General features: G+C 39.9%; 1 protein-coding gene across 1 annotated transcript in view; it reads right to left on the reverse strand.

Moving 5' to 3' along the window:
• akap12b (A kinase (PRKA) anchor protein 12b) overlaps window positions 1–26494 on the reverse strand; it is a 42776-nt gene extending 16282 nt beyond the window's left edge. Inside the window, exons 1-2 of the mRNA XM_083934467.1 lie at window positions 26343–26494; window positions 7008–7083 (exon numbers count right to left, since the gene is read on the reverse strand). Of these exons, the coding sequence (XP_083790593.1) occupies window positions 7008–7083; window positions 26343–26471 (205 nt within the window). The 5' untranslated portion in view covers window positions 26472–26494. The remainder of the gene's footprint in view (window positions 1–7007; window positions 7084–26342) is intronic.
• Between the last annotated feature and the right edge of the window lie 738 nt (window positions 26495–27232).

Consider the following 27232-nt stretch of genomic DNA (forward strand, 5'->3'; position numbering starts at 1 on the left):
TCTTCACGATTGCTCTTATCCTTCGCATTCTTCCTGGTTGCTTATCCATCTTCCTTACCTCAGTCTCATGCATGGCTCTGTTTAATGTTAGGATTTGGCAGAGATCCATTAATGTGTGAATCATCAACAATAAAAAATGGTCATTTAATCTCAATTCAGTGTTTAAATCTTAACAGTCAGCAGACATAACTCAATGGAGTGACAAAAAACGAAAACATCCAATTTTTTACCTTGTTTTGTAGAAATAAATGTGGGAACTTAAGGCAGGGCGGAACAAAGAGTACTAAAATATCGAGTATCCAACACCAAGATTACACTTAGTTCTTGCATCAGAGTGAAATCACATCACACATTCTTGGCACTCACAAAAGAAGATTTTATCATTAATTGCAAAATAAATCTGACTTATTATCGTATGATACTTGCTGCATCGTAACAATTGCCATAACACTATTAAAGAAGGAGGAGAAGGAGGGGTCTTTCACATTCCTGGTACATTCTCCCAATCCTCCATTTGCCTGGGGAGGTTAGGGGTTGAGGAGGGAGATTAGGTTCCCTGATGCCGGGAAAGATGAGAGAGGAGCTCCTGCGGAGACGAGAGAGTCCTGGGGGGTCTGAGAGCCCTGGTGGGAGTCTACCATTGACCTTATTACTGTAATTGTAGGCCCTCCATACCTTTAGTTGGAGTTTGGTTATCTTAAATGATGTGGTTCTAACAGGGCTGCTCTCCCTACAAAATATATTAGGGCCTGTCCACAAGAGACGCGTTTTCCTGTAACCGACCATCCACACGCAACCAGCGTTATTGGAGCCTGAAAATGGTATCTTTTGAAACCAGGTCCCAGAGTGGGAAGATTTGGAAAATCCCCCATGGCGTTGTTGTCTGGAGCGTTAAACAATGCCGCCATCGCCCCACCTCCGGCCTTAACCGACAACAACAGTGCTGCTGGGTGGAGAGACACAGACCCATAAACTGTATACTGAACTGTACTCTGAGCGATATGCAAGGGAATGAATTAGGCCGAGCATATATTTCTCTCTTTCCCCTGATGGTCTGAATAAGTAGCTCAATTGGTCGCTAGTCGCTTTTTATAAATAAAGTTGCTAAGAATGTGTGAAAAGTCGCTAAATATTGCGAGGAAGTGCCCGTCTGTGAGTGCTTTGGGACGAGGAAGAGGCTCACAGCAGCACCGCTGCTCGGTGACGACACTAACTACAGTGATTCATGCATCACAGTCCAAAACAACATAAAAGTCTCCAATAACACCAGAAACAGTCGCTAGATTTCTCTCTAGGATGGAGAAGTATTTTGGAAGTCGGCAGATTTAGTGAGAAAGTCTCCGGTGTTTGTTTACTGCGTCTCCCCGTCTCCTCTTCTCCGTTGTTGTTCTATTTCTGTGGCAGTTGCAGCGCCACATCCAGGCCAGACATGTGTATTACAGCGTTTTGAGTCAGTTTCACTGGTTTCTTGTGGACGCAGATATTTGTTGAGTCAAGGCCGTGCGGACGGAAAACCTTTTAAGAACGACGGAGAAAAAAAAGGTCGTTTTCGATTGTGTGGACGTACCCTTGGCATGCTGATGTTTGTCTTTAGCTCAAAGTACTGCTGTGCCCAAGTACAGTCTCATAGAGCTGCTAGCTTGTTCTGTTACACCTGTTTTTAGAAACAGTAGGTTTCTACTACATTCTTTACCCATTATGTGAATGGAAGCATCTCGGCAAGTTTAGCAACGTAACATGTACTAGCCACGTTTGTTTACCTTGACTAGGGCATAAAGGGGTGGAAGATTATCTCGTAGGTGTAGGAACATATTCGAAGTGATGGACCCTTTGCAGTCACTTTAAGAAGACACGTTTCGCAAATTGGATCTTCTACAACAACTCCCTTCAGGTGAGTGTCACGACTCTCACACACCAAACGAACCAACGTGATCAAACCAACGTGGATGTTTGGTGTCAGTGTTACTGTATGATATCTGAGTAGAGCATTTCAAGGGACCGTGAGTAATATATGGAACAATTGTCCGACAGTGCTTTGGTGAGTCAACTGAGATATTGATTACCTTCTTGTCAGCTAATCAGGTTTTTGCTGATGCTGTGGTCTGTCAGAACAAACTCAAACTTCATTTAAATGGGTAAAACGTTGCTGTGGTTGCTTCTGTTTCCAGAAACACTGACAGCTGCGCATTGTATTTGACCAGGTGGACAAAAATGTTTTCTGTCTGATCAGTTTGGAGGCTGAGACAGTAGTTGACAAATGAAAGCTCTCTAATAGAGTTCTCTTATCATCTCTTGCCCCGAAGTGTATCTTTAAAGCACCTCATTATAAAATGGCTAAATAAAACATGCTGCACTGATGAACATAATTGAACTACTGACTGGACAATGATGGATCTTGAGGGCCTTTTAAGCACTCCAATCTAGAAACTCTGCCTCCCTAACACTTTCCTCTGGGATCACCTCTTTTCTCGGAGGGGAAGAAATCATTCTGACATCTTGCAGCAAGTTAATGGACAAAAGAATTTGCCAGTACAGTAGAAAGAAACACACACGAACATCTGAATAGGAAACCTGTGATGAGTATTGTCAGTGGGAATGTAAAAGGGATATGGGCAAAAGTCCAAAAGGATCAATCCAGCAGCTGGACTGTGTTATGATGACTGTACAGCTTTATTGGCAGAGATCAGACAGAGCTTAAGTGAAGGGAGAGGTCCCTTCGTCAGGCATGATGAACGTTTTGGCAATATGACTGTGTACGTCCCCTGAGCCGAGCCTGACTAAGTCCATCCTGGAATTAAATCATGGCAACACATGTGAATACACACACACTTGCAGTACACACAGACTGCAAGACGTTCACCTCGTAAAAGTTAACACCTGTAACCAAAAAAGAAGTAAAACTGTAGCAGAGAATCGACTGAATCATTTATGACACACCTGGTGTCTGTCTGACATACTTGGACTGCTCCAGTATGTAGTACAGTTTGAAACATTGTACAATATCGGGTTACAACTACTTGCTTTCATTATTGATTAATACATTTATTGTTTAGTCTAGAAAATGTCAAAAACAGTCCATCACAAGTTCCTATGACCTAAGGTTTCTAATAATATTACAGAGAAACTCACACTGGAGCAGTTTTGCTGGATAAACAAATTCACTAAAGCATGACTTAACTGTCAATCATCTATTAGATTGATCATTCAAACACAAGCACAGATGATCTCTGTCTTTCATTTAGACCAGAAACTTAATGTTTCTGGAACTGAATCGTATTACACATACTTGGATTAATTAATTCAATGAATTGAGTAAATGTGGTGAACCGCACCCATCTAGTCCCTTGAGTAGGATGAAACAAACACACATGCAGGATTCGACCTATAAATGATGTCCAGCGTTCCTACAAATAAACACACACTGCAGTGAACACATGAACAGAGTCAGCAATCTCTTTCCCCCTCAAGCTTGCCAGAAAACTTCATCTGTCCTCTCTTAAGAGCCTGTGAGCCACCTGGGAGGGACTGCCAGCGCTCCAGCCAGTGAATTACATCAGCTATGATGTCAGTCCTTGGGCTCCCACTGCACCTCATGTGCCCACGCCCTTTAAACTAGCAACCCAAACACACTTTACAGGCTTATGTATGGCCATGAAACAGCAACACAACAAATATAACTGTTACTTATAAGATGAACGTGAACATTTCTTTAATTACACATGATTTACTGCTGTACACAAAAATAAATCTAGTCAAAAAGACTAGTTTTATTCTGACTAAAGCTTAAGTGATAATATGCGTCATTCTGATTCAATTTGTGATAAATGATACACTTTGTTAGCGACCCTGTGTTATATCTTTATCTATTTCTACCCAGAATCAGAATCGCTCTCGCTCTTTGCTTCACTCTCTTCTCTTCAGGAAAGAAACATTTCCCCTAAAAACTCTACTTCCATGTAATATTTATTCAGTTCCTTTCTGTCTAATAACTTGTTGTAAACTCTGCATTCCTACGCCTCAGCTCTCCTGCCTGGGCTTTCTCAGCCCATCTGGCACCCAAAGAAGGTTAAGACAGACTTTAAAGAATGATTTTTAAACAGTATCTGAGCCAATTTGTCAGCTGTGTTTTATGCAAAAGTGAGGGCTGTCAGATTCAGTGTTTGTATTCACAAAGGGGGACGGGGGGTACTGACGCACACACTGGAAAATGTAACATCACACCATCCACAAACAAATACTTTTGGTAATTTAATTAAACATTGCATGACAGATGATAAGAGTAAAATATTTTTGCTGCAACGTATATACCTGATTTTTATTTTCGCACAGTCACACTATCAAACTAGACTCAGGCTAATTGACGTTTTCTCTACATGCCCATAAAAGAGTGCAGTGGAGTCTAATATTATGAGTTTTCCTTTCTACATTTGAGATATCAAAAATAAGAACAAAACCTGCCTTTTTAAGAAAATGAGTGATGTGTCTCATGCTGTCCCAAGTTCCTACAAAACTTAAAACAAGACTGCCAGGGGTGTGATGATTTTAGGGTTTGGGCTGGTCCACAAACTGTAAACACTCTGGTATACCTGATAGAGTCAGATTATGATTATGTATGCCTGTGCTTGCATGTGTGTTTGTTTGTGTGTGTGTGTGTGTGTGTGTGTGTGTGTGTGTGTGTGTGTGTGTGTGTGTGTGTGTGTGTGTGTGTGTGTGTGTGTGTGTGAGTGAGTGTGTGTGTTAGTGTGTATGTGTTTGCTCATACGTAAGTCTTTTGATCATCAGCCTGTCGTTTGTTGTTTTTCGTTGTTATCAGAGAGATTCCTCTTCTCTTCCTGTCTCCCACAATGCATTGCTTTCTTTATCAGGCTGCACAAGAGGTAGAGAGGTGCTGGGATGTAAAACCCCTCCTTACCATCCACTCCACTATCTTCCTTCTTTTTCCCCATTGTGTATCTCTGTTCCTTTCACTCCCCGGCTCTCCTTTAAACTTTGGCCTTGAAGGACTTTCACAACTTCAGCTGTTTTCTGTTGTTTGTCTCCAGTTTTTAGTCCTGCTATTCATTTTGAGTTGGAGTAGTGCATTAAGCCTGCAGCAGGGTGTTTCCTACAACAAGTTCCAGCACAGTCGCTCTGTCTCTTTTCTTTCCCTCTTTCTCTGTAAAATTAATCAGCCTTCAAATGCCGTCAGAAATGTCAAGATTATAACGATCTGAGAAAAATAGCCTAATTGTAAAATATTAGGTCTACATGTGCTACATAAGAGGGTTTCGTCAGCTTCGTCAAACTAACAGAAAGGGGACAGTTACTAACAGAAAGGGGACAGAACAACCAGTGTTGACCCATTTACTCATGTTACTCAGGCATTTGTTTTAGAGACAATGGTGAAGAAAATAAAGTTTCTTGATTGTGTGGTGAAAAGTTCTTCTAACCCGTCAACATCACACATATATGCAAATGAATTAAATTGACAAAACCGGATGAACCTGAACAAAGATTTTGTGAATTTTGTGTGTGAAGTGCAGAATAAATGACACATTTTGCTTATTATGTTCAAAATGTTTGATTATATTAACCTGAAGACAATACCAGTTGGTTTTGTGTATGTGAAAGCAAATGGTCTGCAATATTTGTGCACGCTTAAGTGCACAAGATCTAAGAATTCCCAACAAGGTAATATGTGATCCCCCTCTTTTCTGTTCTACATCTTACCACGTTACTAATTAACTTACAGTACATGTCCAAAGAAACAACGACTTCAACGACCACATTACTCTCCGTTAGTCTACCGTGCCACATCATCTCACACACATACACTATCTCTGCTCTGAAGAGGGTATTAGGTTACTCTATAAATGGACAGAATCGCTTCATTAAATAGCTTATTAAATAGGTTATTTGACAGAGTGGTATGTGACATATCTCTGTGTTTTAAGTAGTATAGGGTTACCTCTTCCCCTGGGCCATAACATATTATGAAATGCGCAGGTTGCTTTGTGCAGGGCCCAGGTCACGGCCTGCTAAATATTTAGGGAGGGTGCACAGGTCCCTGCAGCCCTCCCAGACTGAGGGAGACACGATAGAAATGGCAAAGAAAATAAACAAACGCTCTGGAGATAGTAGGGTGCTGCAGGAGATGGCCAGAGCAGGTTGGTGCATGTGAGTGGCAGAAATCAATTTTGCCCACTTTATGCCTGGTTAACGATTATCTCAGATTACTGATTCAAATATGTTAATTCAAGTTCTGCATATCTTCGACAAGACCACAGGCAGCCCTCTTTAAATGTTTCATAAGAACAATGTTTGACGTATCTATTAAACAGAGAGACAAATGAGTCCTACTTCTGTGTTTATTAGCTTCTACAACAAAAAGATGATTTTAAAGGCAAAATCTTCCTGCATTTGTTCTGAAGTGCAGCATCACACTAAGACCAAGTACAATTTTAAGAGGAGGGAAGGAATATGTTGGGTGTGTGTGTGTGTGTGTGTGTGTGTGTGTGTGTGTGTGTGTGTGTGTGTGTGTGTGTGTGTTGTTGAGTGTGTGCGTTGCTCCTATGTGAAAAGTAGGTGTCCCCTATGTGTTGACAAAGGAATTAGTCAAGGATCAAGTAAATCTTGCAAAGCCATGAAGACATCTGCAGACAAGACTCTACACACGCACACACAAACACACACACACACACACACACACACACACACACACACACACACACACACGCACGCACACACGCACATACACACACACAAACCCACACACACAAACACCCCCCCCACACACACACACACACACACACACACACACAGAAAACTGACCCCACACAAACAAGCTTAACATTGGCCACTGCTGAAGAAACAGTACAAAATCCCAGACACGAACACACACAAACATCACCACTGCAGACCCCACTGCCCACAGGAACCATCACCCAAAGTCACACACTGTAAATAAACAGTATTGACGAGACAGACGAGACATATACATACACACACACACACACACACACACACACCTTCTGCCAGCGTGTTGTCCTCTGAGTGTCCGTTCAGACTCGTCATGCTGGAGATTTGGCCATTTTTCTTCAGAGGCTGAAAAAGACAAAGAAAGAAGACAAAACTGAGTGTGTTTTTTTTTTTTTTTAAAGAAAATGCATTTAAAGACAATAACAGCCTTCACTAAAGCACTAAAACTGCAGATATGCCGATTCAATTCAATTAAATTCACTAGTCACCACTCACAACCATACATACTGTACACTCCATTAATAGTTTATGATGCCAACCACCAAATATATTCCTTTATCTCAGCTAACCCATCATGTTTTATGACCAATGAATCAGCCTGCCAGGATGTCATTAGATCCTTAAATGGTTCCACTGTGATACACATCCTTAAATAGCTTTAATAGCAAGTGGATAAAAATCATCGTTAAAAGACAAAAACATCATGACGAGACAAAACATAGGCAAATTCACATCAGGTCACATTCACAGCACCTCATTAATCTGTTGTTCCAACTGTCAAATCCCAAAAAGTTGGCAAACAACACTGAAAAAGAGCTACACTGAAACAAACTGAATAATACACCAGCATCACAGCAAAAATAAATATTATAAGAAGATCAGAAAGTACAATTTAACATTTGTTTTCCCACTAACGACATAGTGAGTTAAGAAGGAAATAACATAGCCTGGCTCACAGCCGCTTATCAGTGGATCTGGGTCCTGATAGTTTTTTCTGGTAGTGACCAGCTCCCGGCTGACAGCTGTACAATTGCAGGCAGGCCAGAGCTTTGTCTGTCCCGACCAAGGACGAGGGAACCAGAGCCTCCCCACAGAGCTGCTAATCTAACTAATGGACAACTCCAGGCTCCATTCCCATCAGCCCAAACTCCTCCAGGAAAGCCCTGAAAAATGACACCACAGAGGATACACTCTGCTTGGGACAGGTTGGGAAGGACGCACTAAAAGATGAGAAAAAGAAAGGGAGAGCTGGTTTGAGGAGGGGCGGGAGGGCAGACTGGTCAGGTGGAGCTGAAGGGCTGTTACACATGGTGCCGTCACAAAGCCAAACTCTGAGAGATGTGTAGTACTGATGAATACAGAATTGAGAGGAACAGAGATTAAAACGTTTTTTTTTTAAATTCAAATGATGAAAAACGTCTGATTTTGTTTCAATTGGCTTCTGAGCTGCCAAACCATCACATTTACTACAAAAACATAATAAAATCACTCCCTTTACCTCTGTTTGCTCACGTCCAAGTGCTCCCACCCAGCAAACAGACATTGAGAAGCTTGATGTTACAAAGGTGCAATATGCAAACTGCAATTTAGAAACAATTCTTTGCATATTTAACTCATCAAAACAAACGTCATACTTGCAACCCATGCATAGGCATGCGGGAGCCCTGTAGGATGTAGTATGAGACAGATATTAATAATATTACATATTGGAAGACTTTACGCCCACACACATATGTAAAAAAGATTGCTGGTTTGTTGAGGATGGTGCTGTCATTTTTGTCCTTTTAAAGCCACCAGGACCTCTGATCAGATTTGCTGTGTGAGCCATCAGCTGACCTCCAGGCCAGAAGTGACCGCGCCCTACCCTGATCTCCCTTGTGACTGGCATTCCCAGCATTCCTTTCTCTCTTCTCCAAAATTCCTCATGGTCACCCTTCGACCAATTCTGTCCCTAAGTTACCTCTTGAGCCCCCTCTGACCCCGTCAAAATGCCACTCCTTCTTCTGGGCGTCAAATATGCTTCTATTTTCTCACCACCACAAGTGCAACACTATAAATCCTACAAGAGCAACTGCAGAGAGTGCTTCAGGATGAGGCTGAATGAGCCTTCTTGGTCATAATATAGACCAGGAAATCTCAACCCTAGATCCACAGGAATTACGTCCATATTGGACATATGAAATCTGATAAATTGCAATTGTCAATTGCAGTGAAATACTACAAGTTTGGAAATGACTGAACAACCTGGTGTTATGGAGTTACAAAGAAATGAGGTCATCAGACCTCTGTAGCTCACTTCTTATCTCTGCTTGAGGCTACAGTAGCCACAACTATCACATCCAAATCTCAAAACCAAACTGTTGGCAGTCAAGATGCATCGTCGCTAATACAGGCACCAGGTTTTGTCAAGAACAAAGAATACATGGAGTAAAAAAGATGATATCTCTGTTTCTGCTGCATGGTAGTTGATACTGTATTTTTAACAGGCCATTGTGAGACTGACAATACTCTCAATTCTCGTACAATAAGGAGGATGCTCTGGTATCGCGCCCATTTAGAAATGATTAAGAGTGAAATGTGTGGTGGTATCATAAGAATTACAGTTTCAGTTTATCATTTCAGTGACCTGAGACTGAACTGTCCCAAAACTGATTGGTATTGTGTCTCCTGAGCTGCTCCAAATTCCTTTTGCGAGTTCCCAGAAACATTATGTTTAAGTTGTACTGCCAGTTGTGCATTTTTTGACGTCTGCTTGGTCAACATGGTCTGCCACAAAGACCTGAAGACAGACGTGGAGCTGTTGGTCACAAAACAAAACAACTGCTTAACAAAACAACACGGGGAAATACATTCTGCTGTTTTCGGTCTAGTATTCTGTGTAATGTGATCTGATTTAGTTATCCTATTGGAAAACATTTGGACAGCCTTATCCTACTTAAGAATAGTAGTTGTTTTTTATCTTGTGGCATATACACGCAGTATATTAATCACTCAATTAACAGGTTAGCACTGTGAGCTGTATTTACTGACTACATAAAACTACAGGGACCAAGTATCTGTTTACACCTTTTGCTCCTGCCTCTCTTAAAACCTGTTTCAACTCTATTTTTCTTGAATTATTCTTCATTTATCACAAGAGGCTAAATACTCGCAACGGACGATTTTATCTTCCTCCTTTCCTCTCTACAGTCTCTTTCCCTTGAGTGTTAACATATCCATTGTCTGACTGCCAGAAGACCTGTGTGGGACTTCTGGTAATTGCTGAGTTACCTTTCAGGCATATAATTAACTGCTATTGTTTGTTTAATCCAACGTGTTTAATCAAATTGTTTAAACAAGCAATTACAATGGGTGGCAGACAGATAAATTCCTGCTATTGAAATCAAAGAAAATGGCTGCCGATATTCCATATCTTCTTTCTGTCAACAAAACCAGCAATAAATTGATCCCACTAACAGGTATTGGCTGTGGAACCAAGGCTGATTCAGCTAATCCTTCTCTGCCATACAGCTTCCTTGTCCACACACTATTTAAACACACAACAGGGCATCTTTTACGATGAACACTGTATTTTGAGTCAATCCTAAATACATTGCTCTGCTGCTTTTAAATAGTCACTCAAACACCATTTGTGTATTAATTCATCATTGAAAATAGTCCCAAACAAATATTCTTTTTACTCCTTTTTCAGTGACATTTGCTAAAAACTACAGTGTTTAAACATTGGGGATCATTCAATTATTTCTGATTCTGATTCTGATTCTGTCAAGCTGTTTTAGGAAACTATTTAGCTTTTTCTTTTTTATATATATATAAATTTGAAACTTCATTTGTGACGCAGATTTACATATTCAATGGGAACCAATGAGCTTCATTTATATTTGTTGAGAATTTGAAAAATATAGAATAACCATACACATACAGTATACAGTAAAGACAGATTTTATCTCGCTGCCTCGTAGGAAAGTCTTTGTATAAAATTGTCTTTGATGCTCCTTAGTGACAGGAATATACTTATATAGTCAAACTAATCCACTTTTCAACAACGCGTTCAGATAACCTTTAAACCCATCTGATAACAATTCAGGATCAGAACTGGAGGAAAGATTAGTCTGCTTTGCCATTTTCCTATGATCTTTTCGCTCACTTTATCGCTGATTCTGATTTTACTTTCATCCTGAATTTATCTTTGATTCTAATTTGTTCATGTGCCTCTCTCATTTCCTTCTTGGCTGCACCTTTACACTGGCTACAGTGGCTCCAGGAGAGAGATGACCCGCTGTCTCCTAAATCACTCCACAGAGGCCAGCAGAGGAGGATTTATACCCCTTAAACCAAACACAGAACACAGGAGAAGGGGGTTAATGGAAAAGAAGGGGGTGACGCAGCAAATGACATCTCAAACAGAGGGCTGTCGTCTCGGGCAGGAGAAGAGAGAACTAACCACGCAAAAAGAGCTCTTGTGACATTCGTTTAAATCTGATCCATCCAGTTACACACATCAAATGTGCTCCAGGAACACAAAATTGTGGGTGAAATTGATTAAAGATTGGATTAAGGATTGTTTTGGTTCACAGCTTTCATTTGATTCCTTTGATTTTGTAGCTCTATAACGATTACAAAGCTCGTACAGCACATAACTGTCAAGATGGTTTTAGGTCGTCAGATACATGGTTCATGCAACAGATATTGGATCCATATAGCTATGATTTAATTAAATATACTTTGATCTTATTATATTTGAGAATCCTTGTGGAAATAAGCAGATATCAGATACAGTAGGCATATATTTTGTAGCCCACCACAAAACTACTTCTACTTGTCAATCATAACACAATGCAAAATTATGATGACGCAGAAACAGTGGTGATAAATTCACTCCATCTGGCCAACGTGGTCGCAGCTGTATTGCTAGTTTATTGCCAATGATGGAACGAGGTGCTGCTGAAAATGCATTAGAAGGAAAATTAACTGTTTAATGCCGTTTTAACCTTGCAAAGAAAAGAAAAACTACTGTGTCTCTCACATTACATTCTGCTGTCTCAGTGTGTAGTAGTTTAGAAACATGAGCAATCACAGTAGGATTAAGCCCAAGTGAACATATGCACGCACAAGCAAACACACAGTAGGAGATAACAGGCTTAAAATCTCTCTGTGGGGTCGTAGTTTGTATGTGACAGTTAACCTGGCGATCTCTGACCTCCAAGGTGCGGACAGACTCTCGGAGCAGACGAAAGGAGGATAATGGCGTTGGAGGGGGGCGGCTGGGAGAATGGAGAGCGGACAGATAAAGACGAAGGAGAGGAGGAGTGACAGGAGGTGAAAGCAGAGATGTGAAGATACAGAGAGAGGAGATGAGAAACAGAGAGACAGAATGAGGAGGAATAATCTCCAAGGAAAGTAGTTCTCATTTTAAAGGTATATCATGTTCAGTTAGTCATCACATTGGAGTCAAGTAAGACTTATTGTTTTTGGTTCTTTTTAAGGAGAAATACTTATTTCACACAATTGTTCTATTTCCTGCAACAAGAAGATGCCATCATCTGCTTGTTACCATAAAAAAGTAATCTTCCGTCTTCAGAAAACGCTTCAGGTAAGGAAAGTAAAAGGAAAATGAAGAGAACATGCAAACAAACTGTAGATAAGGCATCAAATACTGTTTGAAAGTACTTAGACATTTGGGGAATGAGGCTTATTCACTTTCTTCCCAACAGTTGGACGAGAAGATTGATACTGCCCTCAGATCTGTGTGATACATATGAAGCTTTAGCTAGCAGCCAATTAGCTTAGCTTTGCTTAGCTTAGCACCGTCACATCTCTCAGCCAGGAAGTAGTCAGATTCATAACCTATAAAAATCATACTTGTCCATTTCTATATTTTAGTTTTTGTACAGACTAAACAAACATGACTATGTGTGTTGTGCTGTTACCTTTGAATAGAGCCAGGCTTGCTGTTTCGCCCTGCTACCATTCTTTATGCTAAACAAAGCTAGTTTTACTGCAGTTAACGTATTCAACTTCTCTCAACTGAACCACCAGCATCTAAACAATCCTGATGAATCAAAAATAAACTATTCTAAGCTGTTTAAAACGAGCTGTCAGAGGTATGTGCCAATAAATATTTCATCCAGTTTTAACGTAAGGTTTCAGGGGCTTGTGCGACCGTCATGTCTGACTACCTCTCCCTACATTCACGTGACTTCACCCCTGCCAGCCCCCAATCTATTAACCCTGACCCCAACATTCAGTGCATACCAAAGATCAAAGCCTGACAAGACCCCAAAAGAGCACTCTCACTTTCCACAATCCTTCAACTCTGCTCAGGTGCTCAGTACCTGTGCGTCTGGGTTTGCATATGTGTGTGTTTGTGCAGTCCAGAGCAGTTTCATGTAAAATAAAGAAACACTGAATGAGTTAAACAAGTCCTGGATTGTAAGTGCCTGTTGATGTCATGCTCTTTAAAAAAAAGAAAGGCTTTTGGGGCTAATTCACAGTAATACCTCAAACATTTGGATGGGGCCAAATCTGACTGCATCAAGTCATATCCAGATGTATTACAGATTTACTACATGGAAAGTAAGCATCTCCTGTTTTAATTTCTCTGTCTCCATCTTTCCCTCTTTTATTTGTCTCGTCCACTTCTGTTCTATACACAGAGCAGCTTTGACTGCATGGTTTTATTTATGGTGGCTTGCAGGAAGAGAGGACTCCGTTACAATAAATCTGTCGACTCTTCATTCACAAACACAAAGACGCAATGTGTAGATGGAAAAAACTGTGCACTCCCTGTGTTTGTGTCCAAAAGTGAGGTTGCCAAAGTTTATATTAGTTTATCTTTAAAAGGAGGAAGATCCATTCAATCTGGTGTTTGGCTGAAAGTCAAAAAGGTTGTTCTGCAATGCATGACAAAACACAATTTACCCAATTTAACATTGTTTTGGGTTTGGCCATCTTGAATGTCACAAGAGGAAAAGTATAAAGGATCTAAAAAGCGATTTACCTTCATTGTCTGGGAACCATTAATTAATAAAGGCAATCTACGCATCCAAAAGTTGAAATAGCCCTAAAGCCACACTGCTGTACACCTTTAATATTTAATTGTAAGGCCTATGAATTGAAGTTATATAAAACACTTCTAACTCAGCAGTTTCACAACTGTTAGTTTACTGTAATGGTTAGGAGTCAGATACCTGAAAGGCTTGCATCTGAATTTGCTTTTGAAAGCTTCAATCTTGACTTGGAATTGCACCAAAATGCTGGTTATCATTGTTATAAATTATTCACTTTCATGAAAACTGCATGACATTTTACCGATTATGTAAGAGCTCTCAAGGAGTAAAAAGGAAAAGAAAAAAACATGTTGAATACAGTGGAGATTGCTCCAAGACTGCAAGGGAAGCTCAGCTTCCCCTAAAATGTCATCACAAAAAAAAAAGTAAGAAAGAAATGCAAACCAAAAAACTAAGTGACCCTTAAGAGTCACACACCTGTTAGCTGCCATGTTAGGACAACAGATAAAAACAGGTTGTCCTCCTCTACCTACATCAGTGCATCACCCTTAACCCGAAGTCTCTATACCTCCCACACTTTATCTGTTTTACATCACCCTCGTCCCTTCATCTGTGCGGCTGCTACACTTGAACAGCAAACGGGGCCAAACAACAACAACAGCCTGCATGGTCGCAGGAAAGACCCCCCAGGACACGATCATAATCAGGCCCACACTGGCCAGCGTTTGACCCCTGGGGCCTGGCTCTCTAACTGGGTTGAAATAACAAATCTACACCCTTTGCTGACCCTCCTGTCATGAATTTCTAAATATCTCTGAGCCCTGATAAGCATCTGAGCTCAGAGTTATATGTGAGAAAAGAAGATGACAAGTGAGAGTGGGTGTCTGGAACACATACAAACGCTATAAACATGGTTTTAATTAGTGAGATATAAACCAGACTGTTGTTTCTGGCTTTAGGCCTCAAATTACTTTGAGATTATTACTCCTAATGTCTGTATGCTTTAAGTTTTGGCACAGAAACAACATTCTGGATCAAATATGTTACTTAAACTTGAAGCTATCCAAATAGTTTGAAATACAGTTTCCAAAGTCAGGTAGTTTTGGATAGTTGATGTGTATGTTGTTTAGAAGCAGTGAGAGTACAGGAAATAAGTTCAAAATACAATAAAAACAGTAAGGAGAAGCGATTACTATAGCATGAATAGATTTGGTCATATGATCTTAATCTATTATTTATTAGCACAGACAGAGTCTTATTATGTTGAAACATGATCATGTTGTTCTGTTTATGTGCTTATTAAGAAGAAGAAGTACACATAATTGTATTATACTATAAAAAAAACTGCTTGGAATTACATAAAGATGTGATTTATACATTTTTCCTCAATAAACTAGATGTTTGTTTTTCTTTCTCTTTTTTATTTTGAACATGTGAAAAGGATGAAAACAAAATGATAAAATGAAAGTTAAAATAAACCTTTACGCAAACTCAATGAAGACATTTTTCATAAACAGATTCAATCTTGTCCTCATACCTATACCTATATATTCTAATAAATTAAACTTTCCTCTCAAAGTTTTTCTGTTACCTGGTAGTAAATGATATCTTGCTTTATGAATTATTTGTCCTGTGTATATTCTTCTAAATCCATAATCTTCAAGGCATTTGAAGGTTTAATGTTCAGGGTAGCTTTTATTTTTTTGGTTTGTCTGGGTTGACCTGTTGGGCTACTGTGGAAACATTGCGGTGCAACATGGCAGGCTCTGCGGAAAAGGACTGGCTTCATATGTAGATATAAAGGGCTCATTCTAAGGTAATGAAAGGACATTGATTCTTATTTTCAGGTGATTATACACTAATGAAAACATAAGTATGAATATTATATTTAATTTCAGCAAAAAGATTTTCCTAAATCTTAGACACTGGACCTTCAACAGATAAAACTAAAGAAACACACTACAAGCGCCAGCTTAAACAGAAACAACCAAACCATCTAATTTAACTATCTGCGGGGAGTGACAAGGTGGAAGTCTGATTGCCAACCTCCAATTATGTTCTGCTGTTGCAAAAAAATGTTGTCTGACTAAACTACATATAATTGATACGTTGCTGTGATTTTGGCACTACAAGCAACCCCTTTCACATTACATGCAGTAGTTTGATCCATACTTAATCGTGCAGGCAGCAACATTTGTTTGATCATATTCAATGAAACCAACACTATGCTCTAATAGAGCTTGTTGTTTGTTTTGCAAAAATCCACTGCGCCTGTATCATCAGCGGAGGAGCTAGGTGGTAGTGGGGGAGGGGCGTGAGAGTTGTAAACATTCGAAACTTGGCTGAGTCAACTCAATCTGCCAGACTTGCTGACTGCAGCTTTAATATAAAAATATTGTTCCGTGCAGCTTTAAACACGGGAGCAGATACAGTATATACCTGTCAGCCAGAGAAGAGGAAACCTTAGTCATGTCTTTTTATCTAAGCTTTACTCACATGTTGTTAGACGCCACTTGATTTTAACACAGTTAAAAGAGACATGTGAAAGAAATCAGCTTAATAAAAGTCAGTTTATTTGCCAGAACACAACCAGCTTCTCAGTGTTCTTCTCCTCTTCTCATATTCGTCTGCTTAGTGAAGCAGGGACAGTATACAGGCCTTAACACGCTAATGCAATTATCTAGTCTAAAATTAAGCCATGGTGTCTGGCTTTTTCAAAACATCATGCAGATTTGTGGAAAGATGTCTGCCAGCTTTTATGGGAAATAATGTACTGTAGCATTTATGGAGGAGGTAGTTTATGAAAAAATTAGGATATATTTCAGTTCCTATTACAATATATAACACAATTAGCCTCAAATTATTAAGCAGTGACCAACTGATTCAATGTGCTGCATGTTTCTAATTATCCTGAGATAACAGTGGGCATCTTAAGACACCACTTACAGCGTCCAAATGCAATAGTACTGAATATACTGTACAGTAATGTATGTGATTTACGTGGAATGCATCTTCAAACACAGCTGGAATTTGTTTTGATCGCAGAGGAAGAAACATGTTTTGCCTTTGTGAACATCTCACACTTTTGTTTGAGCCATACACATTAAAATGCTTATGGATTTGAATGAAATAATGGGCCTATAATAATGCACTTTCAAAACAGAGTTATAAAGTGCTTTACAATAAAACAGAACACATTTACAGTCACACAAGAGATTAACTAAAAGCCATAAACTAAAGACATTATAATACAGAGTAAAACTGGCTTAATGTCATAAAACATAAATTAAAATCCTGCACGCATATTACTCTATATTATATTGTAGGTCTATTATTTTGATTTACATATAAGCAGCTTTTTATGGTTGTATCTGGTTGAAGTTGAGCTGATGTGAACTATTTCATATATTGTTATTTACAGTATCATAAACCACAGCTCTTCTCAGATAAATGTAGTGAGGTAAAAAGTACAATGTTTTTTTCTGAAGTGTGGTGGTGTAGATTTATAAAACATTATAAAATGGAAATACTCAAGTAAAACACCTAACATTGTACTTACAGTACAAAACCTGAAGGTGTACTATGTCTGTTTTTCAGGTCAATGGATTTTACTGATATTTGACGGGGACTGTGATATAGGAATCATGTGTTTAGACCATACAGTGAATCTTAGGCCCCTCAGCTGTAGAGATTGGAGCAGCTACAGCGTCCTCCACTGAGGCTATGATTCACATTTTGTCCTTCGTAAGCTCCGACTCTCACCAGCACACACACGTGCACACACACACACGCACGCACGCACGCACGCACGCACGCTCACACATACATACACACGCTCACACACACACACACACACACACACACATACACACACACACACACACACACACACACACACACACACACACACACACACACACACACACACACACACACACACACACACACACACACACACACACACACACACACACACACACACACACACACACACCTACCACTGTGCTCTGTTAGCAGTTAGTGCTGCATCAGGACCAGAGCTGATGAAAAATGGATGTGCAAAAAAGAGCAACAGAAGGCAGCGAGAGAGAGAGAGAGAGAGAGAGAGAGAGAGAGAGAGAGAGAGAGAGAGAGAGAGAGAGAGAGAGAGGTGAACGAGTTTGTAAAAGAGGGGATGAGCATACCTCTTAGAGCTGTCGATAAAACGCCTTATGTAAGGCTGAAAACGCAACAATGTAAGCAGAAGGCTCTTTACCTGACAACAGAGAAACGACATGATGGGTTGTTAGTTTGAATGTTTATGTTTTCCTGACATGTGACCTCTTGTGGTCTTGCAAATGACAACTGTTCTTTCTCAAGGGTGGAAGTAACACGTCGTAAAATCTCTCTCTTTCTCCATTTACATTTGTTATATCAATATAGTGCAATTCAATACACTTCTTCTTGGTTTTAATCATGATAAGCCATGCTCCAGTCTAGGTGGTCATGCATCTGAAGCAGTTTGATAGTGGCTTTTGTTACGACAGCAACAGTACATAAAATTAATACATGGATGACTCCACAGACTCACATTTAGCTTTTACCTAATGTTTTTTGTGTGACAGGTAGACAAATGCTAATTTTAGTGTACTTTAACTTCGGCTGCTGCTATCACACAAATCAGATGCTATAGTGGCAACTTAAGCCCTATTTGGACGGGATTAGTTTAATGTGGGGACATGGGTTAAGGTCATTATTACTAGAAGTTTTAGTCCTGTCTGAATGAGCCATATCAGTAATTATTCAGAAGAAGGTCAGTAAAAAATACGGCGATTTTCTACTTCTGTAAATGGTCCAGAAAAAAATACCTCAGGTAATACTCGTCCCCTTTGAATACGACCCTCTGTAAAATATATGTTGATATTCCGTCATATCCCGTCAATACCACATGTATTATATATATATATATATAATATTTTTGAGCATGGAGGCGCTTGAAGAAGCACTCATTTCGGAGACAAATGACCCGTTTGTCATTTATGTATGAAGGCTTGTTGGACAACTACAATGTATGAAAAGGTTATGTCTGACTTACAAACACAATGTGGGATCATGAAAGACCCATTCCAGTGAGTGCTGAACAGTGCGTGGAAGGATGAAAAGATGAATCATGGAGCTAAAACAGAAAAGGGAAAAAAAAAGAAGAGGCAAGATGGGAGAGCAAGTCCACAGAGGCTTGTGATGTAATGGAGGTAAGAGTGGTTATTTTGAGCACAATGTCGCAGTGGGCAGGAGCCAGCACAGACTCAAACAGGAGGTGACATCTTTTTTTACATTCTGAACATGCAAAAACACACAAGGCTCTTCATCCCTCTTCGGTTCCAACTTACAGACATCGATCGATAAGGGAGTAAATATCTGAAACTCCTGAAATCACCTTTTTTATTATTTTTATCATAGGGCCTTCCAGCCTCCTTTGCTTTTGCACGAGGACACAGAAAACTCCCAAACTGTTGAAGCAATACAGAAACGCTGTATAATAAAGAACCTGATGAGGCAGAATCTTCTAATCGTAGTGATTGATTAGAACAGAGGAGCTGTAACAGTCCCTGTGGAGCAGTGAAGCCCTGCAGGCCAGACCTCACATATTCAATAACTCATCATTAAATGCCGGACATCGCTTCTTAGGGAGGAAATCCTCTCCTCAGTCCTCACGCCTCCAACATCAATCCAGAGGAGAAGAACTAATACTGGATGGTCATGTGTCTTTTGCACATGGCACCACAAGAAACACGTCTATATCTGAAACAACCTCTTTTGCTTTATCTCTCTGGTACCTCTGAAGGTCTCTCTTAATTTGCGTCTTTTTAACAACATGGGAAGGACATGGGAAATACAGAGAAAAGTAACATAACATGTGTAACATAACTTTTGTGTGGCAGAAATATACGAATATTAATATTTTTCAGCTTTTCTGTCCTGCAAATCATCCCCCGATGGGAATGTATAGTCTACTGCACACATATAGCCTAGTATACTATACTGCAGAGTCATGCAGAAAATCAACACTGCTTTTGAGAGATCATAATGACATTTAAATAGAATTTATTCTGGTAAATTTGTACAAACTAACAGCAACAACCTATCCTGGGAACCAGACAAATCTACAAGCTCATGTTTTATTTGCTCTGGTAGATCCGTCTCAGGTGCCCCTCCCATTCAGACAGATTTCACCTGGTTGAGCCAATCACAATCATTTATGAGGGGGGTTTGACACAGTGGTTGACAATTTGTAGAGCCTTCGTGCTTCACGCAACAAGACAATGTGATCTTTGGCTTGCGCATCCTCGCACCAGGGACAACAGGCGAGCATGGACCCAGCTTAGTAAAGAGGAAACAAACAAGATGTCTGCAGCTGATATAGGACTTTCTATTGGAGTACTATTTTCAAGTTCAAAAGACACAAGATATTGATGCTACACCATTGCAGCTCATCTCTGTACGCTGTAGTCTCCCTAATTTGCGTTTTTGTGGTCAGTGTTCTCTGACTCTTAATATTTTGTGGAAAGATTTTAAAAATGACTGCAGTTTGAACAAAATAAATGGAAAACTGCGCTGGAAAGAATAAGCTGGGGACACGGCACAGACACCATCAAAACAAGAACAACAAAGACAGTGTAGACAAAAAGAAATATTGGGTAACATTATGTAACATTTTCCTGCTGATGCCATTTGGGGATTTTATATTGTCCTGTGGTCTCATTATTAGATCAAACTATTGGAGTGAAATCTAATTTGTAGGGATGGAAAAGGGAAGAGGGACAAAAGAGCTCTGGATTTTCACATCCTCAAACACAAGTCTGTTTTTTACTGGCAGCGAATCTGAGAGATGTAAGCTGGCTGAGGGACAGTTTAATTAGGAGAGCTAGGCTACTTCCTATTTGTCTTGGACAAGAATAAGAAAAAATAATCATAAATGAGATCAAAATAATTATCATGGAAAGTTAAATATTTCTATTGTGTACTAGAGTTTACAGAGTGGTGATCATTTTCTAATGTAGACCACTTAACAGTGGATGCATTTTTCACTTTTACTATTTGATTCGGCCAAATTTCGGTTTATCAGTCAGGGTTCTTTTAACCAATTTTGTGACTTAAGATGTATAATTTATCACAACTTTTACAATCAATGACAAAAAACAAATGTAGAAAATTCCTTTCAGACAGCAAAAAGCATCACATGTCATATACAAAACCTTGTGTAACATGTTCATGTCTGTGCATGTGTAAAGCACACTTGATTTATTTTTGTAAGGAGTATATTTTTTTCCTTCTTACATAAAATTCACTTTACTTATAAAACTTTTAAAATAACCTACAACATCTTTACTTTATTCTCTAACTCAATTAAGTGAATTGCTTTGACCTCTCTGACAGAAACTCACTGAACTCAACGTAAAGACATGCTGTTTGACAAAGATAAACCTCTAGAGCAGTTAACTATCCCTTTATATGTAAATAATAGTAAATAGTTTGCTAATATATTGCATTTTATATTACTATGATGAACAGATGTTCTGTCTAGACAATTGTATCAATTACAGACAAACAAGAAAGTTGCTGTATTCGTTTCTCATTATGTTCAATATTTCATTACGGTTTCTTGCTTGATACAGAGAATATGAAGGTGAAAATGAAGTTTTGAAGTAAACAAAGAAGTAAGCCAAAACTGCAAGGACTTTAGTTATTTTTGCCGTACAGATTTGCAGTCAGTTTGGTCAGAGGAGTTCCTATATCTCCACCTTCAACTCACACTCGCAAACACACTGCCATTTTTACCTGAGCCCATTTTCATTCAACCCCTGTCATCGGTGTCTTTTAAAATCAGGCAGGAGGGAGGACTGAGGGAACAATCGGCTGATTCATCTGCCTTTATGTCACCCTGGCAGGTCCCCCTCTAACTCTCTCTTTCTCAAACTCTTTTTTTTCTCTCCCTCTGGGCTCCCCTCTTCTCCTGCCCACCCAAAACGCTGCTCAACCTCCTCCCTTGTTGGTTCCTTCCTCTTGTTTTGGGCCGGTGCACACAGGGGCCCCCAGCCTGTCCTCATCCCGGCCCATCCTCAATGGATTCTCTGTTTGACCCCTTCCACCACCCCTTCTATTCTCTCTCTCTCTCTCTCTCTCTCTATCTCTCTTTCTCTCTCTCTCTCTCTCTCTCTCTCTCTCTCTCTCTGATCAGCTGCAGCTCATTACACAGGAACATACCATCTTTAATTAGTGCACATTATGTTACATAACATGATGTTGGATCATTGGAGTCACCTGCCGCTGCCGCTGCTGTTGTGAGGGGAGGAGGACCTGACATGTGATGCAGGTCTCATGTTCAGGTTGATGTGATTGCTAATGTTCTTGTTCTTCTTGTGAGTTTGTGTGAATGCAAGTGATTTAGGCTATATATACATTACTAAGTTTTCAATCTCAAATGGTGTTTCAAAATGAAAACAATCTCTACCCACACAAACGTTTTAGCTCTGCATCAAAAACAATCTCTGTCGATATAAGCATGGCTGAAAAGACACGTTATGTGACTGTTCATGTTCACTGGTCATGCACGTGTCTCGTAACATTACTATAAGAATTAAAAAGCAAATCAACACCTGCAAAAAATTATTTTTTTGCCCCCTCCAGCGGCCCCTGCAGTTATTTGATTCTGTAGCATTGTTCGGCCAAACTCAAAGTTTAGTAGTGCCGGGATAGTGCCGTGAAATGTGTCCAGAGAAAACACTCAGCCAAACAGTAAACAGAGCCCTGTGACTCCTGTGGCATGTTGACCTATGTTACAAATAATATCTTCCCACCTGAGACACATGAACATGCCTCTTGGTGGCAGAAAAATGTAATTCGTATTTTGCTGCTGCTTGGTGTGTTTTCCTCTCCAGGCTTCACATATGCAAATATGAATCGTTCAAAGACATTTTGCACATCGTTGTAAAATTAGTTTCAAGCTTGAAGCCCTAATCTGCTGGGTCACACACACCACATTGTTAAGAATTTGTAGTAATGATCCTCTGTGAACATATGTAACCTGCAGTTACCCACAACGTCCTAATCTGGGTAGTTTTGCAGAGGTTTTTATGTGCATCTTTGAACAAATCGCAGATACTTTTGCAAGAATTAAAGAAGAACCTGTTGCAGTCAACAATTTCTCGTTTCATACATTATAAGTGTAATTAAATGTCCCACATCAACCATCATGTAACAAATGCCAAATATTGCACCATCATACAACTAACTATCCATAACAGTCCTTGGTGTTTTAAAGATTTCCATGGCAGAGACCTACTACCTGTGACAAACCCAGCAATAATACACGTCATGTCTGAAAGGAGTTTCTGATCTCAGAGATAGAGTTGTGAAGTTGAAGGTCTGTTTGGAAAAAAAAGTATAGTTTGGACACACAGAAATACATGCACCTAATCATTTCATTGATTGTAACAATCATAACCAGATTACATGAGTTGATTTATCTCCTTGTTTTGTATGTTTGCAGTACACAATAGTTAGCGGTAGGAGAAGGCAACTTTTTGGGGATGAAAGCAACATGTCTTGAAGACATCCTCAAATAGTTTGGGGTTTGGTAGCATTAATACAGTTAGTTTGTGAGTTTTCTGTTCTGTGGGTCCCAACATCACAACCTTCAGCAAAGTAACAAATCTATATAAAGACCCACTTATATTATGACCTAAATGTGATTATTTTGATTACACTTGTGAGGTTGCCAGAGACAGAAAGGTATGAGGAAGGTGGGTCGGAGGTCAAGAGTGAGAGAGACATTGCTAAAATTCCTCTGTGGAGTGAGGATAATATTTATTGACTGTCTATCAAGCAGGAAAGCTCACACACGCACACACGCACACACACACACACACACACACACACACACACACACACACACACATGCGTGCACACACACACAAACACACACGCTCACACACGCTCACACACACAGACACATACACACACACACACACACACACACACACACACACACACACACACACACACACACACCTCTCTCTCCCCTCAAAACACATCCTCTATACTTCAACTATCCAATCATTTTACACGGCTTTATGTATACATTTACCATTTAATATGATAATGGTTTCAAAATCAATAAAAATATTATCAGTAAAAAAGTAATATTCCTGTGTGTGATGTATCACATATGACATTATTAGATCGTCAGTTCTGCTGCATTAATGTGTAAGTACAATATTCTACCGATGGAGCTAGTGGAGGTGGAGCTAGTTTGAACTACCTATACAGTTTAGTCCATTGGTTCCCAATAAGGGTCGGGCCCCTTCCAAATGGTCACAATATAGATCTGAGGGGTCGTGAGGTGATTAATGGGAGAGGAAAGAAGAAAAAACAAAGTTTTGCAGCACAAATCTAAGTAAATATGACTTTTTATCTTATCTTTGCTTTTTTGTGAGATGAACTCCAACCCCCTAACAGCTATTTAAATAAAACATTTAAGACCTCCAGAGGGAAAATGTGGAAATGCTAATGACTCATATACAGCATCATCAGCTACTGTTTCTTTTGTAAGGGGTGACAACCCAAAAGGGTTGATTCCTGGTTTAATCTTTTGAGATGCATCGATATAGAACAGCACAAAGTTTTCCTCTGAAATGTAGAGGAGTTGAAGAATAGCATTAAATAAAATTGGTTATCCAATTGTACTGTATATATAATATTATTTATTTATTGTTTTTTAATTAATACATTAATTTGGTCTATGTTATTCTCATTGTGTTATTTTCTTCATTTTGTTTACTCTTGAAAACCTTTTTTTGGTTGACAACCTGCTGCATGAGAGACATCTTGTCAAACGTGGGTCTAAGCACACAAACTGTATCCCCCCTTTCACAGCTGGAATCACAAAGCACAATAGACGGACTCAAGTCAGACTACCAGCTTTGAAACATTTCATATCACACATTCCAGTGTCAGTGGTAAAATACGAGTGCAAAAACACGATGCCACTGCGATGATACCTGCGATAACAACTCATGGCTTAAGAAAACATCCAACCTCCACACAGATGAAGTCAATTCAATGGAAAACAACACGCCAACACGTTAAAACATGAACAAACAACTCCCACCCTTAAGAAAAACAAAGATGAACAAATGTAGCTTTGATTTAAACACTGACAAAATGTATTGTCTCTACTTAATGTCTCCCTCAGTGACATTTGAAGTTTCTGCTGACCTTTAAACAACAGAGACAAGTCACGAAATCTGACCTGTTGATCTCCAGCCCATAAAAAACATCAATAAATCCAAAAGGTTATATGAGGCGTGAATAGAGCAGGTGGTGAAACATACATAGTCATTAGTAGGTACTTTCCAAATATTCACTGACACATCGCTGAGGAAATTTACACTGAGGTAACAGTGCAGCGTCGGCTAGTTCTCTCAGATGATCTGGAACACAACATACTGCACAGCCATGGAAATGAGAGGGGCACGTTAAACACGTTTATAATCTGGTATTCTTCATCGATGTGAACAAGTGACAGGCCCTCAGTGATCTGTAGTGCTACTGGGACTGGTAAACAGGCTGTCAGCTGTCTGACACTTTGTTGTGTCAAGACACAGGCAAAGGTCCTTGCACCCTGGGTTTCCTCTGCAAATATGCTGACAACGTATTTTTCAAAATCTATTATTCATTAATGGTTTATTAAACTACAAAACGCTCAACTTGACAGAAACGTGCGTGTTGGGAATGCTGACTGGTACACATCAGCAGAGAATGGGACTAAATAAAACTCCTAATAATGATAAAACTTCTAAATTATAAATTATATTACATTGTGATAACTTTTTTATGTAAAGCTAGAGTTTGAGGTTTTCCTATTTATTATGATTTAAATAATATTACATTGATATGACAAAATATATGAAGAATACCATACCGAATACCTATTTTTTAACATATATTCAAATGAAGCTATGTGATGTGTGATTTAACCCTTTAGCAAAAACGATCCCTTTAAGATAAACAGGTTTGCTTTCAGGTGAATTACACAACTGCTATATTTTATTGAGTGAACAAAAACACTGTAAGTGTTTTGCAGTCGAATTCAATCATCCTTCACTGCTATCATGTGCTTTGTCCAAAGCCTCCCAAACTGCCCAACAAGGAAAATGTGATCCAGACTGTCGCTGCACCCTGAGGTGGCCTGTCTGGGTGTAAATCTGGACCGGACTGGGCTGCTTTCGTTTTATTACTGCGGGACTGCAGACAGCTCGACCCCATTACTCAGCAAAAATCAGCGTCGGGCGCACATGGAGGCTGTGCGCTGCAGCACGTTACTGATGCGCACACAGTGGCACCCAAAATACAGAGGGAGGGGAGGGGGCGGGAGCGACGACAGGTATGTTTGCAAACACGCAGGTAAACTACAGAGAATAGCTTAAGCATCTTTAGCACACACCCCTGAAATGAAAGCAGAACGAGCGCCATTAAATAAACATATATGAGGGTGTTGCCCACTGCAGGGAGGTGTAGTAAACAGGGATCAAAACGCCTGAGAATCGGCTCTACCTTGCTGTCAAGGACGCTGCTTCCCTCCTGGAGCGTGTTCACCTCCGCACTCAGCTCCCCGGCGGAGGCTGAAGCTGAGGCATCCTCCTGGCTCTTCCCGTCCCGCTGCACTGAGCTCTCTGCTCCCATGGCGAACAATCGCAAAAGGTGAACTTCGGTCCTCCAAGATGGCACGACAGCAAGCGAATATCCACAGCGTCCAGATGACGAGCTCTACAGTGCAGCTCCGCCCCGGGATGGCCTTTATCTGGAGTGATGTGAAGTGTGAGGACCAGCTAACTCTTTTAGGACACCACCCCCGCCTCCTCCACCTCCCTTCAGTATCACATGGTGCTCCGGTGCGCCGCGGCACGCACTGCAGCATCAGAGACGGCGCTGATGGAGGACAGACAGAGTGAGAGAAGAGGACGGTTCATACATTAAATAAAGGCTTTTGAGCTTGAAGCATCAAGCCAATAAATCACTGACACTTAAGAGGATAACCTGCAAGATTAGGAGGGATCCTATGCAAACATCTAACAAAACCTACACAAACCCCTGTCTGGAGAGATATAAGGGACTTTAGAAAGAGAGCATAGGAGTAAAAAAGTATTGCGCATGAGACATAATAATTGTGCTGCAGGACTATGTGAATGATACAAACATTCTCGTATGAGAATTTGGTATCAGGAGTAAATTACTAATGTACATGAGTATTTCCATATGATAACCTACTATATACTTTTAATACACTTCATTTAAAATATGACTATTTGAGTTTTTATATTACCACATTCACTTTCTTCGGAGATTAAAGGTTTCATGAGCAAAATACACAATAAGCTATAACATGTAATGCAGTAGTTGTAGTTTCTACAACATTAGCAGAGTAGACAGGTAATATGCATAAT

The sequence above is a fragment of the Echiichthys vipera genome (assembly GCF_963691815.1).
Source record: "Echiichthys vipera genome assembly, chromosome: 19".
Classification (NCBI taxonomy): Eukaryota; Metazoa; Chordata; class Actinopteri; order Perciformes; family Trachinidae; genus Echiichthys; species Echiichthys vipera.